The 16,730-nt window shown below is 38.8% G+C and overlaps 1 protein-coding gene across 2 annotated transcripts; it reads left to right on the plus strand.

The window, feature by feature from the left end:
- The first annotated feature begins 2,694 nt into the window (after window positions 1–2,694).
- LOC124711523 (deoxyuridine 5'-triphosphate nucleotidohydrolase-like) lies at window positions 2,695–6,483 on the plus strand. Of its 2 annotated transcripts, none has more exons than XM_047241645.1 (4): window positions 2,695–3,090; window positions 3,237–3,373; window positions 3,524–3,669; window positions 6,289–6,483. In XM_047241645.1, the coding sequence occupies exons 1-4, from the start codon at window positions 2,987–2,989 to the stop codon at window positions 6,343–6,345; spliced, it is 444 nt and encodes a 147-aa protein (XP_047097601.1). In that variant the 5' UTR covers window positions 2,695–2,986; the 3' UTR covers window positions 6,346–6,483. The 2 variants fall into 2 exon arrangements, with proteins under 2 accessions (XP_047097601.1, XP_047097602.1); XM_047241646.1 differs by having other exon boundaries at window positions 3,527–3,669.
- Window positions 6,484–16,730: the final 10,247 nt, after the last annotated feature.

The raw sequence follows: 16,730 nt of genomic DNA on the forward strand, positions 1-16,730 counted from the left end.
ATCGTGTCATAACCTCAGCTTATTAACTCCGGGTACATATTAGTTGATGTTATAACGATTATTAGTGTTTCAGATTATATGTTTGTAGGTTATCGGTCGCTATTAGAAATATTATCTTCGCAGCTGCGACAGAAAGTACGCGGAACTTCGCCAAAGCACTGTTTAAGTAAAATGTTAACAACGTGCGTTTTCAAGTATGAAGTAATATGTAAACTGAGTACTGTAGGTTAAATTCGAAGCTTAATTTCTTGTGCTGCTCACATAATAGAATAAAGTGTACAGCCTTGTAATACAACAAAAAATATACGTAATGTGACAGATTCGTTTACTCCTGTGCTGTAAAAGCTAGTCCTATTGGGGAAAGTGTGAGTACGCTAATCCAAGTTTTATGTCAGATTTGCAAACTGCTCGATTTCTCCAGCGACAGCATGTTTATAACATATGAAGACATGCAGATCGAAAAGGTTGACAGTATTACATTTCTGGGACTACAACTCGATAATAAATTCAGTTGGGAAGGGCATACCACATTTTTTCATTCTATTATTTCATAAGGGAAAGCTTTTCGCATGTAAAAGCGTGTAATAAAAATCGTTTGTGGTATCAATTCAAGAACATCATGTAGGAACCTGTTCAAGGAACTTTGTATTCTAACCACTGCTTCCTAGTATATTTATTCCTTAATGAAATTTGTTACAAGTATTTCCAACCAATAACTTAATACATAATATCAGTACTAGAAATGGGAACAGCAATCTACATAAAGACCTAAAATTACTTACCTTGGTCCAAAAGGGGTCCAATATTCAGGAACATGCATTTTCAATAAGCTGCCAGCAAGTCAGCAACCATTAAAAACTTGGTTTCAGATAAGGCACGGTTTACAGTGTGTTTGAATGACTATTTGATACATAAGTGTCTGATTCCACCCATCATCAATATGCCGGAAATGTCTATTTTAAGTGTGTCTATGACGTCACTACATACACATGGCAACAAACACGAAGATACATATAAATAATACAATAACATTTCCCACCAAAAATACAATCAAACCAATGGGACAACTGCGCGAAGTTGGGGGTTTTAGGGTGAGGACAAGCTAGTAAAAAAAACACACCATGATCCCAAAACACAAAATGAAGAACAAAAAGAAAAAAAATACAGCATTCTGCTACACCAACAAAAATCTGCAGGAATCGGACACTTCCCTTGAACAATATAGGTCAACTATAGGTGACCATACCAAAACACCAATACCCACAACTAAAAGTACGAAAATTGGAATCAGACATTTCCCTTGACCTACATAGGTCAACCTCAGATGACGATACTAAAACATCAACACACACAATTATGAAAATGGGAATCGGTCATTATCCGGTGACCTATATAGGTCCACCACAGCTACTGATGCCAAAAACCAACACCTACAACTGCGAAAAACGAAACCACAATCCCAAAAGTCCACAAATCAATCATCCCTACATAAATTAAATCACATTCAATACTTCATAAATACACAAAACATCACAGCTAGAAAAAAAAAAATTAATTACCACCAGCAAATTCCGGCACTGCAACCTAGAACCTAGATCGACAGCCCCCCCCCCACACACACAAAAACCAACTCATAAACACCGTGCCGTAATGACATTCACACACCACAACACCTTTACGTCGAAGCAGACGGGTGGAATCAGACGCTTCCAGTGACCCCTCCTTCTACTCTGTAGATGAATATCGTAACAGAGACTGATAGACCAGCTTAGGTAAAAATTCTGCTATATTTCAGTTTTGACAGCACTTGGTTGCAACAGTCAACATCGGGTATTCTGTGTACGATAAATTTATTAAAAGTACGTAACTGTGTTTTATTCTGTCAGTGTACCAATTCTGTAAATATTAGCAGTTACTGTGATATATTCACGTATTTTGACAATCTCCTGACAAATGATGAGGATAATAATTATTATATTCCACTGTATTATGTTATACTTTCTGACATGTTATTTGTCATTCGTGATGGCCAGCGGCTATTTCCGTAGCAGTACGAAAATATTTGTTCGCTCCAGTTACTATCCTCTCTGGAAATATCACCTGGAACTACGACCTTTAACTGGAGTCACCGAGTCAGGAACGTCTAGACACACAGTTATTCCGTTACCAGCTTCCAGGTTATCTGTGGTGGTAGCCCGATAACTACCAGAGAACTAGAACTACGAGCCAATAACGATAACTGCCAGAGGAGAATACCGGCTCTGACAGTTATTTCCATAGTCGCTCGAATTCCTTAGTAACTTTCCTTGTACTACCCGTCCAAGCTAAATTAACACGTAAGGCGGTGGCTTAAGGGAACGACCGTACTTGTTAATGCCTGTACTGCAGCTCCTATCAGCCGCGGCTCGGACATTAACTTTATTTAATTGTTTATGCTAAAAGTAACGAAGGCCCACGAAATAGTACACAGTTCTTATCAACAGATGGCGCGCAGTCTCACAGTTATTCCCATGGTCTATAGAACGCCTCCAAACGCGCAGTACGATCTTCGGTCAACAGATGGCGCGAGGCACTGTTGACACTAAACAGTTATTGAAATAACTGCCAGAATCAGAGGAACGGTTATCGGAGTAACCGTTACTTCTCAGTAACCGGTTATTTCTATCAGTTACGTTATTTTTTGCCACCTCTAGTGTTTATTGTATCCGCTTCTGGCAGCAGTAGCGAAATCGCAAAGTTATAGTATCCAAACACTCAAACAGTATGGGTTCGCTGTCGTAGTAGAATAATAGACGCTGGGCTGTGACGTAAGAAGTCGGAGATGTGTGCATCAAATGCGATAGGAAGAAAGCTTTAAAAACTTGGTTACGCATGAATATTCTTGCTGTTACATTCACGTAACATAAGCCCCTTTTTCTCAATGGATTCATAGCCGAACACACACCTACTGTTAATCGTTAACTGCTGACAGTTGTTGGTATATAAAATGACAGGACGGAGGAATGCAATATTGAAATTTGTGAAACTGACAGAGAACGCATTTTCGCCGATAAAACTTTCACCCAAATCTGCGGGTTATGATCTCAGGAGGTGCATCTCTCACTTACTTGCTACCAATTAAAATCCTACACCGCACATTAGTTAAGCACCATTTGGCTGAGTAGTCTTTTATAAACAAATAAAGATTGTCACAAAAAAGAAGCGCCCTATACTTATTTTTATTATTTTAATTGCAGCGCTTACGATCTTTGTGTGTCACCGCACGGGAAGGAACTAGTGAAAACAGACATTAAGGTACAGCTTCCTGAGGGATGTTATGGTAGAATTGCACCGAGATCAGGCCTTGCACTAAACTATCACATTGATATCGGAGGTAAATGACTTTCTCTGATACTTATGAGAGTTTTGTTATGGAAGCAATGGAAAATTCTCGTGCATTTCAGTTTTCCCCACCTCTCCCAGGTTGATAAGTGACCTCTTACAATATGTATGCTATTTATGCTCTGTATTATTGCTTCCGCAGCAGGTGTTATTGATGAAGATTATCGTGGTAATATTGGTGTGCTACTGTTCAACCATTCTGACAAGGAATTTGTTGTGAAACGAGGTGATCGCATAGCACAGTTAATTTGTGAGCAAATACTATATCCAGAATTGGAGGAAGTACAGGTAGGTGAATGTGGCAGGTCACTGTAATGTCAGCCAGTGTGTTGTTGCTTCACCAGTAATTTCTCTCTGTTCTTTATTACCTTCCTGTTTCTACCATCTGAGTTATTTGCACAAATATTAACTGTTTTGTCCAATTCCAAACTTTCCTTGGTTTGTACCAGGATTTTTGGAATTTTCTTTCCTTTAATTCAGGTTTATTCACAATTTTCGTGTTAATTTATAAATTATATATTATTTTTTTGAATGTAGGTTGTGATGACAGGCTGATCAGTAATAAATCCCGTGGCCTAGTTGAGGTTGAAAGATGACAAAGTGATAGTTTAAATGTGAGTTGTCATAGGCTTCGAATATGAATGCAAATACAAAATAAATATTGTGGTAACAGGTTGAACTGTAGTGTAGTCTGATATCTAAGTTCTCTCTGTATTTGGAACACTTCCTGTTATAAAAATTCAAACTGTGCGATAAATTAAGAAAGGTCAATGGGAGTAAGCCACATTACTAGTGGATAGATGAGGAAAAAACAAAACTAGGTAAACAGAAGCACACATTAGCATTACATGTGATGGGACCAAATATATGTTGGAGAGCAAGGTGCATCTAATAAAACAGGTATTGGAGTCCCTGCAAGTATATTTTCTGATACAATGTAGTATGTGCCATCATTGCAAACATATTCCTGCACACTTTTGTTTGCTGAAAGCATTATGGTTGTCCTGCCAGTGTAAAAAGCATCATGTAATATATTACACAGATAGTTGTAAAAATCTGCTCAAATCAATGTGGTCATTTTGTGAAACCCTGTAATGGTTGTGTGATACATGAGTGTAGTTACGTAGGTGTGGTCCATTTGGGAAAAGTTGGACTGTGGTACTGTAAGATGTGACTTATGATATAGAGTTGCTGCCTAGTGTTTACTGTCAGGAGGCAAAATGTATAGTATCACAGGTACACTCACGAAAACTAAAAGTCATAACACTGCCTAGATTTTACAGTTCCTTTGTCAATTTTTTTGTTTGTTTGTTTTTTATGGGTATCGTAAGTTTTTCCCCTGTTTCATATTTGGCTCGTTAACTGCCACCTATCCCACAAATCTGTTTAAAATTTTGTATGTTGCAGTTCTTTGTTAGCTTTGTTGTAGAAAAGATCTAGTAGAACTAAATACCTTTGGATTGAAGAAGACCAGTCACAGAAAGTGAAAGTGTTGAGTTGCTGAAAGGCACACACAAAAGAAAGAAAACTTGCTTGCTTTTGCTGTTATTATTTGTCGAACTAAAGTAAAAATACGCACAGAAACACATGTCTATGCACCTACATGGTACCAAAGCTATATTTCAGCAGGTGGGCTGGTTGTGGTGGGGATAGTGTCAGGTGGGGTGGATGGAAGGAGAGAGAGGCAGGAAGAGGGACTAAGAGAGAGGAGGTAGGAATGCAGGAGAGCTCCGTCAGAGCTTTGATTATCTCTCATCCTGCCCTATAATAAGGGGCATCCTATCCAAGATCCTTCCCATTCCTATTCAAGTTGTGTGCCGTCACCCTCCCAACATACAAAACATCCTAGTCCATCCCTATGCAACTCCTACTACCAGCCCCATTGCCACAGGGATCAGAGACCCAAGGTTCAAGATGTGCCCAATCCACTCACCCAGCAACTCCTACTTCAGTCCCGTCATAGGCTTATACTACCCCTGTCAAAGCAGCCATGTCATATACCAATTCTGCTGAAAACACTGCACAGCTCTCTACGTCAGCATTACAACCAACAGCTGTCCACCAAGATGAACGGCCATAACCACACTATCGCCAAAAACAAAATTGGCGACCTAGTGGGCACAACGTGCAGCTGAGCACAACATACTCAATTTCAATGGCTGTTTCACAACCTGGGCCATCTGCATCCTTCCCTCCACCACCAGCTTCTCTAAACTACGCAGATGGGAGTTATCCTTACAACACATCTTCCACTCCCATAATCATCCTGGCCTCAGTCTCAGATAACACACTGTGTCTGCAGCCTCCACTCAACGGTTTCTCCTTCCTTAGTCCTGTCACCCCATCCCAGTTCACATCACCTTCAATGTGAGTCACTCCCCACCAGCTACTGTGATACATGCCTAGCACATATTCCTGCTACCCTCCCTTTCACGTTCTTAGTAGGCTTACCGATTGTCTCCCTCCGAGCCTAATGGTGAAGTTTTACTGCATGAACAATAAAAATTTAGTAAGCAATAAACTCGTATATGATTGAAATTGTGTAAAGATTGTTGGAAAATGCTCTCATTCTGAAATACGTGATGAATATAATGTGTAATTTGCACGACGTGAATTGCACTGCCTCAAGATGTAGTACACAGTTTGTAATTTGTCTTATTATGTTAAACCTTTAACATAAGATTATAACTCTTTTAATGACTAGACTTGGCAGTATTTTACATTTTGGTCAGTAGTTATATGAAATACTGAAAAATCAGATGTTTGTTTCCCCTTGAATCTGTCATCTGGACAGCCTGCAAATGGTGCTGGGTGACCTATTTAGTTGGATAATTACCACCAGGATTACACAATCTCTGTTCATACTATATTAAACTGGGAGTAAATGTAGTTTTTTCTTTTCTGTAGGAGCTGGATGACACACAGCGAGGATCCATGGGTTTGGGCTCAACAGGTATAAAGTAATTGTTATGAATAAAAACTATTTCCTATTGTTGTTTTCAGCATTATTGCATTAGGGTATTGTCAGTACACAGTACAGGATGACAGTCTCTTGTATATTGTTTATCATTCTGTAATTAAAGAAACTGATGCAAAACCAACTCAAGTTCTTTTACCCCCACTGCCTTCACTTATTAACACTAACTTCTGCAAAAAATTGTAGCCATATTCCAGTATATATAATACTTTCCATTAGGACTGCAACTGTGCTAAAACTCCACATGAGGCTTCCAGATGCAAACTGCTGTAAATGCACTTTTTCTCAAAAATGAGTTGGTGCCATCATTTTGTTCTCTGTGCTGCCATCTATTGATTACGCTCTTAAAACATGAACAAAACAGCTTTTTTGTGCCCTAAAATGTACCTTGAAAACTGTCGACAGATGCAAAACTCTGTCTTTCCACTTCTGGTTGCAAAGCAAAACTGAGTGAATCCATTGTATGATAAAGAAGCAGAACTTGGTGTATCATTAGCAAGCACCATTATTAAAAATGTTTGAAGATGCAAAACTCGCTTTGTACACATTACGTATTTTGTTCAAATAACACATTGTATGATAAAGAAGCAGAACTTGGTGTATCATTAGCAAGCACCATTATTAAAAATGTTTGAAGATGCAGAACTCGCTTTGTACACATTACGTATTTTGTTCAAATAACACAGCCTTCCCAGCTTATTACTTCATAAACTTTACTTTTGAGCCTATGGGTGGCAATTTGTTCCTGCTGCAGACTAATGTGAGACAAAAATCAATAGCTCGTCAACTGTTACCTAGCCATATTGGCACATTTTTCTTGGCTTGGCTTGTTTGTCAGTGCATGGAGAGCATTTGTGGTATTGTTGTTGGATAAAATACGAAGAGTGCTTTATCATTTCCTCCATAATCATGGATGTTACTGATGGAAGACATGTACAATCAGTTCCAAAAGGAAAAGGCTGTTTACAATCGGCCAACCCGTCTGACTGGAAGAGGAACAAAGCAAAACGCATGAGGTAAGGTTTAGTCCTCAACCCTAGTATTTTGTGCTATTTCACTGCCTGGACATAACAACAACTTCATTAACATCATTTCTGAAAACAGTAAGTTACACTGTGATGTTTTAGGTGTATGTTAATATAAATTACGGTGATTTCATATGGCTGCAGTCAGGAACGATTTCCTTGAATGAACAGTGCATCATTGATTTTATAATCATTTGTTTAGGAAAACATAGTACAGTATATGATTTTTAAGTGTGTTATCCTAGCATTCTCCTTATTAGTACTGTTCTTTGATAGATATTCCGCAAGTGGGTTTTCAGTTCGTCCCCACTTCAAGCATGCAGCGTCATCAGTACACCAGTGTGCAAGAGCATCAATGCAGGATATAAGGAGATCATATCAGGCCTTTTATAAAGTTGCAGACAAAATTAAACAGGACGAGTTTATAATAATACACACATCAGTTGAATCTCCAAGGAGGCATCAGATTGAAGCAGCATATCCCAGGGAAAACATTAATACTTCAGTCAGATATTATTTGCCCCATCTGAAAGCCGTAAACCAAACTCAGCAATCGCGCATGGTCCAAAAGGTGTTTACTAGTGTTCTTGGCATATCAACAGCGAGAATACAAAGAATCTGTAGACGGTACTTACAGACAGGAGAAGCTCCAATTGAAAGACGAGGTGGAGACCGAATGGCGAATATTCATCAAGGAAAACGAGGTGCAGTTAAGGAGTTTATTAAGAGGGCTGAAACCAGTGCAATCACACTACTGTCATGGAAGAAAACATCAGTAGACTCTTTATGTCCAGTCAATTATCGATTGCAAAGCTTTGGAAAATATTTAATGCAGATTCAGAAAAAACTGTGGATAAAGTTACATACGAGTTTTTTCAGATCTATTTTTGTATCTGATTATAATATCAGTTTTGCTTCCCCAGTAACCGACTGTTGCTCAATGTGCGTCAGTTTCGAACAAAAAATAAAGCAATTAACTCAAACAACTGAAGAAGAGGTGAAGAAACAAGAATTGACACCACAACTTGCTTTACACAAAGCTAAGGCAAATGCTTTTTATGACATACTGAAAGTTGGGGACAATGGTGAAATAACCCTGACATTTGACTGCCAGAAAAACCTTCCACTGCCTAGACTGCAAGATCAAAGTGCTTATTCTACACTTCAAATGTATGTGTATAATTTTACTATCTGTCAAGGACTGTCTGGTTCACAGCAAAACAAGGGGAACACATTTTTATACACATGGAAAGAAACAGACTTTGCAAAGGGATCCAATGAAATTGTGTCTTGTGTACATCACAGGTTAACATCTACAGACCTAACTGACATCCATACCATCCGACTGATGTCAGAGAGTTGTGGAGGGCAAAACAAAAACGAGACATGTTGGGTATGCTGTGCTATTGGCTAACACAAGAAGCTCCTATCAATGTGAAACGAGTGAAGATATTCTATCCAATGGTTGGACATTCGTTTCTACCACCCGACAGAATTTTTGGCCAAATAGAAAAGGTTCTCGGGTCTAAAGTCACAATACCTCACCAACTGTGTGCAATGGAGTGTTTGAGGATCACGGAATAGTTTTGCAATTAGGAGCAGATGTCAACAATCTGTGTTGGAAGGATGCAGTTGCTGATGCCATTAAGCCACCTCGTCAATGGCACTTCAGATTTGCCCCTGTAAAACGGGTTTGTGATCACCAGAAGTAAACAAAGAAATGCACTAGTAAGAGGTGAAGTGGTTTATAGAATGGATGCTGGTGAAGGAAGAGGGATGTGCAGATAAGGCTAAGCCTACTCGTCCATGGAGCCAAACATTATCAGAATTGGAAGAGCCTTAAAGGAAGTTAAAGTGAGGGATATTGAATTCCTGCTCAAAAAGCATTTCGGGCGCACTTGGGAAGAAAACAAAAATCTTGCTTTCTACAAGAATGTAATCCATTTTCAGACAGTTGGGAACAGCGCGGATGAAGATTCAGACTTTGAAATTCATCCATAGACAATGAGTTGCTCGTGTAACTTAGAGGGGACGGAACAGGACTTGAAAGCTTGTGACGTCTTAACTACTTTCAAACTGTTGTTTAATGTCACATACTTTGTAATCACATTCAGTTTTAGTCATTAAATCTTTTATTAAGGTGTGTCTTTATTTTTATGTTTTGATAATATATGCACATTGATCTCTACAGAAGCAAACTCTGTAGATCCCTGGGAACAGAGGCAAAACTCGGTGAATCCAAATTATTTTAGGTAATAACTACCAAAATAAAAGCCAAATATTTCAAGAATTGTCAGAAATATACTCCTTAGGTAAACATAAATCTCTGCTGAAAAGGAATTTCAAATATCTGCCATATGAAGTAAGTAAGAAGTGTTTCGTATCCTGAAAAAAAATTTCTAATGCACTCACTGCATTTAGCTTCTGGATGCCCCACATAAAATTTGAACAAAATTGAATTGGTAGATTCGTTGTGTATGCGTAGTGTACTGACAACTCTCTCATTACAGGTGAAAGTATAGTGCAGCACAATTTTACAAGGCCCAAAATGTATACATGTTAATAGCTGTTGTTCAAACTGTTTAGGATTTTCATAATATATATCATCAGGTGCCCAGTAACTATCTGTGGTGGAAATATTATAATTACCAGTACAAAGCAAAAATAATCAGACATGTACCTGGCATGCATGGTTTGGTATACCTAATCAAACCAGTCAGAGATATAGTTTTAAAAATGTTCATTTTCTCAAATCCCCTTATGCTTTCAAGCACTGGGGTAACCTCACTCAATCCAATCCAATGTATCCTTACACAATCTCTTCATTTCCACAATTGTTTTTCCACAGCTTTATCCCAATTTCTCTACTCTGCCCTCCTAAGTGATGTCTAGCGTTCCTCGCCCAGCTCCTCCCTGTACACGCATTTCACATACTTGTTTAGCTTTTCTTTCTTCTCCCATTCTCTCATCATGCACGTAGCACTTCAAATGATGCTCCTCAACTACCACACTTACCTACTGCTCTCCTCATAAACTTCATTTCTGTGCCAGTGATTGTGTGTTTGTACATACGTAAAAGACAGAGTGGAAGCTACAATCCTAGTGTGATTTTCTGATCTCTTAAAACTAATAGTTACAAATGCCATTTTCCAGAGGGATTTGAGCTGGAAAAACTGTCAGAAATAGAACTGCAATTTTTAAGTGAGGCTGGCCCCACACCACTGGAATATATGCCACTGCTGCACTGGCACACCGCTCGAGGTTACCCCTAGCAGAACATGCATCGGGCTATTTCTCTGCAGGAATTCCAGCTGCTTGAGTGGTTACATGAGCAGTTTTTCACACAATGCTCAATCCGTCACATAATCCTGATCAGGCCATTTCAGTAATGGTGTCCAACATAGATTATGTGGACAGTGAGCTGTAAATTATGTATGTGCAAAAATATTGTGTACGTGTGGCATAAGATGCTCAGACTATACAACAGGAGTCTGATGAGCAAGTCATGGCAAGCAATTGCCATAGCACTTGTTGGGGGAAAATGTAAGAATTAAAAGTTGTTAAGCACAAAAACTATGTAAAAAAGTTTAATTTTTTAGTTCACACATATTTACAGGAAACTTCTTCAGTTACCAGTCAGAACAACCATTTATGATTTGCTCTGTGCACCAGTTTAGTCAAGACATTGAACCATGACTGGGACAGAAACAGACTGCAAAGTGATCTCTGACAAATTATCCACTTGTTTTGCCTCTAGTTCTGCATGCAGGCATACTTATCAACTGACATGTTTGTGTGTCCTCAAAGTTGTAATGAGCAACAATCCTCAAATAATTTTGGCATACACATGTTCAAACAATAGTGTTAATAGGCAGAGTCTCTCATCAGCCACAAATACAATGTAAGGGGTGTATCACTGGGACAGCTTGGAACAGATTTCGACTCTGGTAAATTTAATGACAGCGGGTAAATTCTTTTCCCTTGGCCAGTTGTTTCAAACAAATTTGAATCCACTTCATGCATGTAACCTCCCACATCAATGTATCTGAAACAGTATTTGTTATGTGCCACAATTACTACAACAATCAGAAAGAACTTTTCGTAGTTGAAAAATTCACTCACCATAAATGGTCTGTAATTCTGAAGTTTTACTATCAATAAGCTCCGCACAGTGAGGAAAATTGGCCTTAATCTCTAACATTTGATTGACTTCTATCCAGTCTTCAGTTGTTGGTTGTCTCATGAACTCTTCTGAGTATCACACATGGCAACCCTCATATCATCAACACCACTTACAACTGACGAACAGCCAAGTACAAACTCGAAACGGAGTACAAGGAATGAGTTTCAGGAGTCTAGATACCCAAAAATTAATTGAGAATTATAAGAAGTGTACTGTAATTGATATATATGTTATTTTAGGTAAGAAGATACAGAAATGTTGAAAACGCAAAAAGGATAGCTACCTGCAAACATTAAAAATACAGAAGTGGAGATGTCGCAAAAATTAAAAAGCCTTATCCAAATTACAAGCAAATGCCGTTTCTTGGGACATGTCTTCAATTGAGAGAGTGAGTAAGTCAGACATATTAAAAATGTATCTCGAATGTTCCAGTACTTTCAATCTCTGCAACACCGAAAAAAGATTTTTGCAGGGCACTGAGAAGCAAGGGTGCCCACATCTGGGGCCAAGGGGGGCTGGGGTGTCTGTGGCCCCTCCCTCCCCTAGCTCTTAGGGAAAGGAAAAAAATTATATATAATGTAGTCAGGCATTTTTATCTCAAGAAAATGATTTTAGAACCAGGTTTTAAATGGTCACAACTGGAACTTATTTACGGCTATGTGCAAGTTGCCATTCATCTTAAAAAAAAAAAAAAAAAAAAAAAAAAAAAATACTCCATACCCCAGGTCCAGCCACCCCCCCTCCCCCTCACTGTACAAACCATCATATGGGAACCCTGGGTGACGAGTCAGTTCAGACAATGGAAGAAAATGCTCCATTGCCTGTTAATTCTACTGAACCTTTGTCTGCATGTTTCAAAGGTTCCATAAGAGTCAAGAAAAAGGAATCTTACTCAAGACCCTTTAGAACACGAAATCTCAATGTAATTAAAAATAATGTAGGACGATCTCACCAGAATGCAGATCTCGATGAAATGTTTCTACTGTCATACATTCCAGTGCCAAAGAAATTCAGACAAATTAGTTTTGAAATGACATTTTTGCAATTGGTTCTCATTCAGAAAGATCCTCAAATGCCCCAGCACAACTTCATGTCACCTTTGTTAACCTTCTTTCATGTTTCAGTCAAACTCCAGTAAAAAAGAAAAAAAAATCCACAGCTGAAAGTAATGTGGGATTTTCAGTTTTGTAATATGATAAATCTCAGTATAACAAATATTGTGATTAAATTCTTTGTAGAGTGTCAATAAAACTCAGTTTATAGTAAGTGCTAGCGTACCTTCTGCACACACATTTCCTCTATTTGTTTTAGAAATGTCAGTTCTCACCAAAGAAAGCAGTTTTTTGAATGAACTGGCGGACATTTGACAACACTTCACAGGATATACCTTTAGCTGTTCTCGCAAAGTTGGTTCTCCGCCATGTATACTTAACTGTCTGCCAATACCTAGCAGTTTTCACTGCTCTGTGTGGTTGCCACACTTGCTAAAATTCCTGCTGTATTTTTCCCTGCTCAAATCCCACACAATTATTACACGTGTGGCCCTAAACTGTATACCTATGCATTGTGAGGTTCCAACCAAGTATGCTGCAGCATCTTTGGAGGCCTTTATTCACACCCAGCATTTGCTCATTCATAGTCCTGTCAAGTAATGTTAAAATTTCTAAAGCTTCATTGGTACACATTGTTTACAGTTTATTTGTATAGTTTTGTTCCTCTTACAGTTATTGAGGCAGATCTGAATACACTGGATGGTGGCAAGGTGTAAACTAAAAGAACTACATTGCTGTTCAGTTTGTTTTGGGGCTGTTGTTTTAAGGGTCATTATAAGCTGTTGAATTATGGAGATGCCATGCTGAACAAGTATATAGCTAGTACATATACTGAAGGTGAAGTTTGTATCATTTTTATGGATTCAGTTTGTAATCTACTAAATCGAGTACGCTAAGCACACTAGTTTGACTGGTGGTAACACCTGAAGTTTCTTTTGCTGCATAAGTGTAACTTATTAATTTAAGTATACTTAGTTTGAAGATTTGCATGGTAAATATTTGAAATGACTCAGTCACTTTAATACTGATATCAGTGACCATGACACAGTTTTAGCAACAATTATTACTGAACTACAAAAAAGTGTTTGAAAAACAAAAATTGTGCAAAGGCAATAACAAATCTGTGTACTCAATGCTCTGGTACCACATGGTTGTGGATTGTTGAATGGTCTCTCTACACACTGCATAATGCAACATAGGACTCAGCTGTGGAATCTAGAACAAAGAAATACATCTGTCTGTCGGCTAAAGTTCAAAAGTTGGTATGATCATTTGACTTAACTTCCGGAAGACAAAAACCAAATTTCAGGAACAGTTTTCTGCTGTCATGTTTAATGTTAAGGGCTGAAATGGTTTAGCTAGATCAGTCAAATATTACGTTACGTTTGGAAATCATCTGTTCTGCTTTCTGAATGAGTCAGCATAATGGATGATTCTCTTAAATTAAATATTAGAGGTAAACAATTTCATACTCAGTGTAATATACCTACTGCTTCACTGTACAGAGTGTCACTCCATCTACATTAGTCGAAAATTTTTACCAACAAGATGTAACCTGAGAACCCAAACATTTTTCAAAAATGGTTACATGCAATTACACGAGAGCGAAAATTTACTGTGGAAATCTAAGTCCAACAACTAGAACCGAATTTTCAGAATCAATATTGGAGTGTTTGTGTGACCAACCACAAGAGGAACTAGGAAATCAGTTTACAAAATCCGGTTTTGGGAGCTCCGCATAAATATAGTGAACACGGACAATATACACAGAGAGTTAGGGCTTTAACCATGGTACCTCATTTACAACACTGCCAACCTCAGCAAGCAACTGCATGGCACCCATTAGCGAATGCTTTGTGTTGTGCGTTGCTCATTGTTTTCCCTTCTCATTTTGGAATGAATGAAAAGACTAATCCTGGTACATCAAAGAATTCAAATGTGGCCCTCAAAACACCAGAAGAGATCCAAATGTCCATCCCTTCTGGCAATCGTAGTTCTAGTTTACACTTGCAGCTGATTGCCAGTTTATAGTGTCTGCACTCTGCACTATACCAACTGGAAAACAAAACCTGTCAACTTACTTTGACAACACCAAAATTCTTCCTGTAATGTGCAAACAGGGTTATTTTTGGTTCTACTTCTATGGTAAGTACTCCCTCAGGTCTGACTGTAGTGTTGTCAAGTAAGGTGGGGTGGCTGTGACTGGCTACGAAAGGTTGAAATCAATATTCTGCCAATTTTGTAATTACTGACTTGGGTGAGGAAAGAAAAATAATGTTGAGAAACACCTTAAATCAGAGAAGCACTTTCTTCAACAGCGTGAAAATGAGGTTTCTTTTTCATTATTGTAAGTATTGGCTTTTGGGCATACAGCCATCTATACCGTGGAAAGACGAAACAACAGCGTGTTACGACAATTCAGAGCATTCATTAGGGTCAAGTCATACACTGGTACAAAGTTACAGAGGCTTAGGCTTGTCAGTGACACTGTGCAGGCAATTTCCATGTCAGTTATGATGGTACGAAGCTAAGGTCAACACCCAGTTGCTGAGCAGAGAAAATCTCCAACCCAGATAGGAATCAAACCAGGGACCTTTCGGTTAGCAATCTGCTACACTGACGCCACAGCTACCAAGATGGACGAAAATGCTGTCAATTCTCAACATATCAGTCATTTGTTGGAAGCTTAAACAGAGCTAGAAGAAACCATGGGGGGGGGAAAAAAATTCTGTCAAAGTTTTGCAAAAGCAGCCATTACAGGCAAGAAGCTCCCAATCACCATTTTTCTTTGACATATAAAGAGTCAATTTCAATGCACTAAGGCTTTGTCTTCAGGCACATAGCATGACAACCTTTTTAATTTGTACTTCTAATCATTGAAAAACAAAAAAAATAGATTTAATAAGGATGGTTTGAAAAGTTCTTGCAATCACCACGAGAGGTCAGTGCTAGCGCAACAAGTTGTTCGTGTGATATTCATTGGACTGTTGGCTGTAAACACGTGCCACGTCAGTTCTCTTGGAAGAGAGCTGTGGTGGTGACGTGGCTCTGTTGTTGTTCCCACATAGTGATTTGCAAAGATGGAGGGGAGGAGGAGATTGAGATTCGAGCAGTGATTGAGTACTTCGTAAAGAAAGGTATGAAAGCAAAGGACATTCATGCCGATTTCCAGAATACACTGGGGGACTGTGCTCCTTTATATTCCACTGTTGCCAAGTGGACAAATGAATTTAAATTTGGTTGGGAGAGTTTAGGAGGTGATCCACACAGTGGTTGGCCAAGATGTGTCACTACTCCAGAAATCATTGCAAAAGTGCACAAAATGGTCATGGAGGATCACCGATTGAAAGTGCACGAAATTGCTCATGCTTGCCAGATGTCATCTGAAAGGGTATATCACATTATCAAATAAGAAAAAAAAAAAAAAAAAAAAATTTATCTTCAAGATGGGCACCCCAACTCTTGACACTGGATCAAAAACGCATGAGAATGAACATATCAGAACAATGTTTGGCCCGTTTTAGGAGAAACAAAAAAGCTTTTTTGCACTGGTTTGTGACCACAGATGAAAACTTGGGTGCCCTACTATACCCCAGAGATAAAACAGCAGTCAAAGTAGTGGAAACATGCTGATTCTCTGCCACCAAAGAAAGCAAAGACAATTCCTTTGGCGGGAAAGGTCTTGGCATCAGTGTTCTGGGATGTGAAAGGGATTCTGTTTGTACATTATCTCCCCACTGAGTAAACAATTGCTGGAGAATACTATGCTAACATCCTGGACAAATTGCAATAAAAGATACGCGAAAAAGGTCAAGTTTAGCAAGGAAGAAAGTCATCTTCCATCAAGACAATGGGCGTCTGCACACACATGCCATCGCCATGGCAAAATTCCACTAACTAAGATATTAATTGTTGCCACACCTGCTTTATTCACCTGATATGGCTCCATCAGACTTCCATCTCTTCCCAAGACTGAAAATTTTTCTTGGTGGACAAAGATTCACTTCAAACGAAGAATTGATAGCCGGAGTTTACAACTATTTTGCAGGCCTGGAGGAAACTCATTTTCAAGATGGGATCAAGGTACTGGAACATCGGATCAAGTGCATTGA

Source organism: Schistocerca piceifrons, chromosome 8, assembly GCF_021461385.2.
Source record: "Schistocerca piceifrons isolate TAMUIC-IGC-003096 chromosome 8, iqSchPice1.1, whole genome shotgun sequence".
NCBI classification, from domain to species: Eukaryota; Metazoa; Arthropoda; class Insecta; order Orthoptera; family Acrididae; genus Schistocerca; species Schistocerca piceifrons.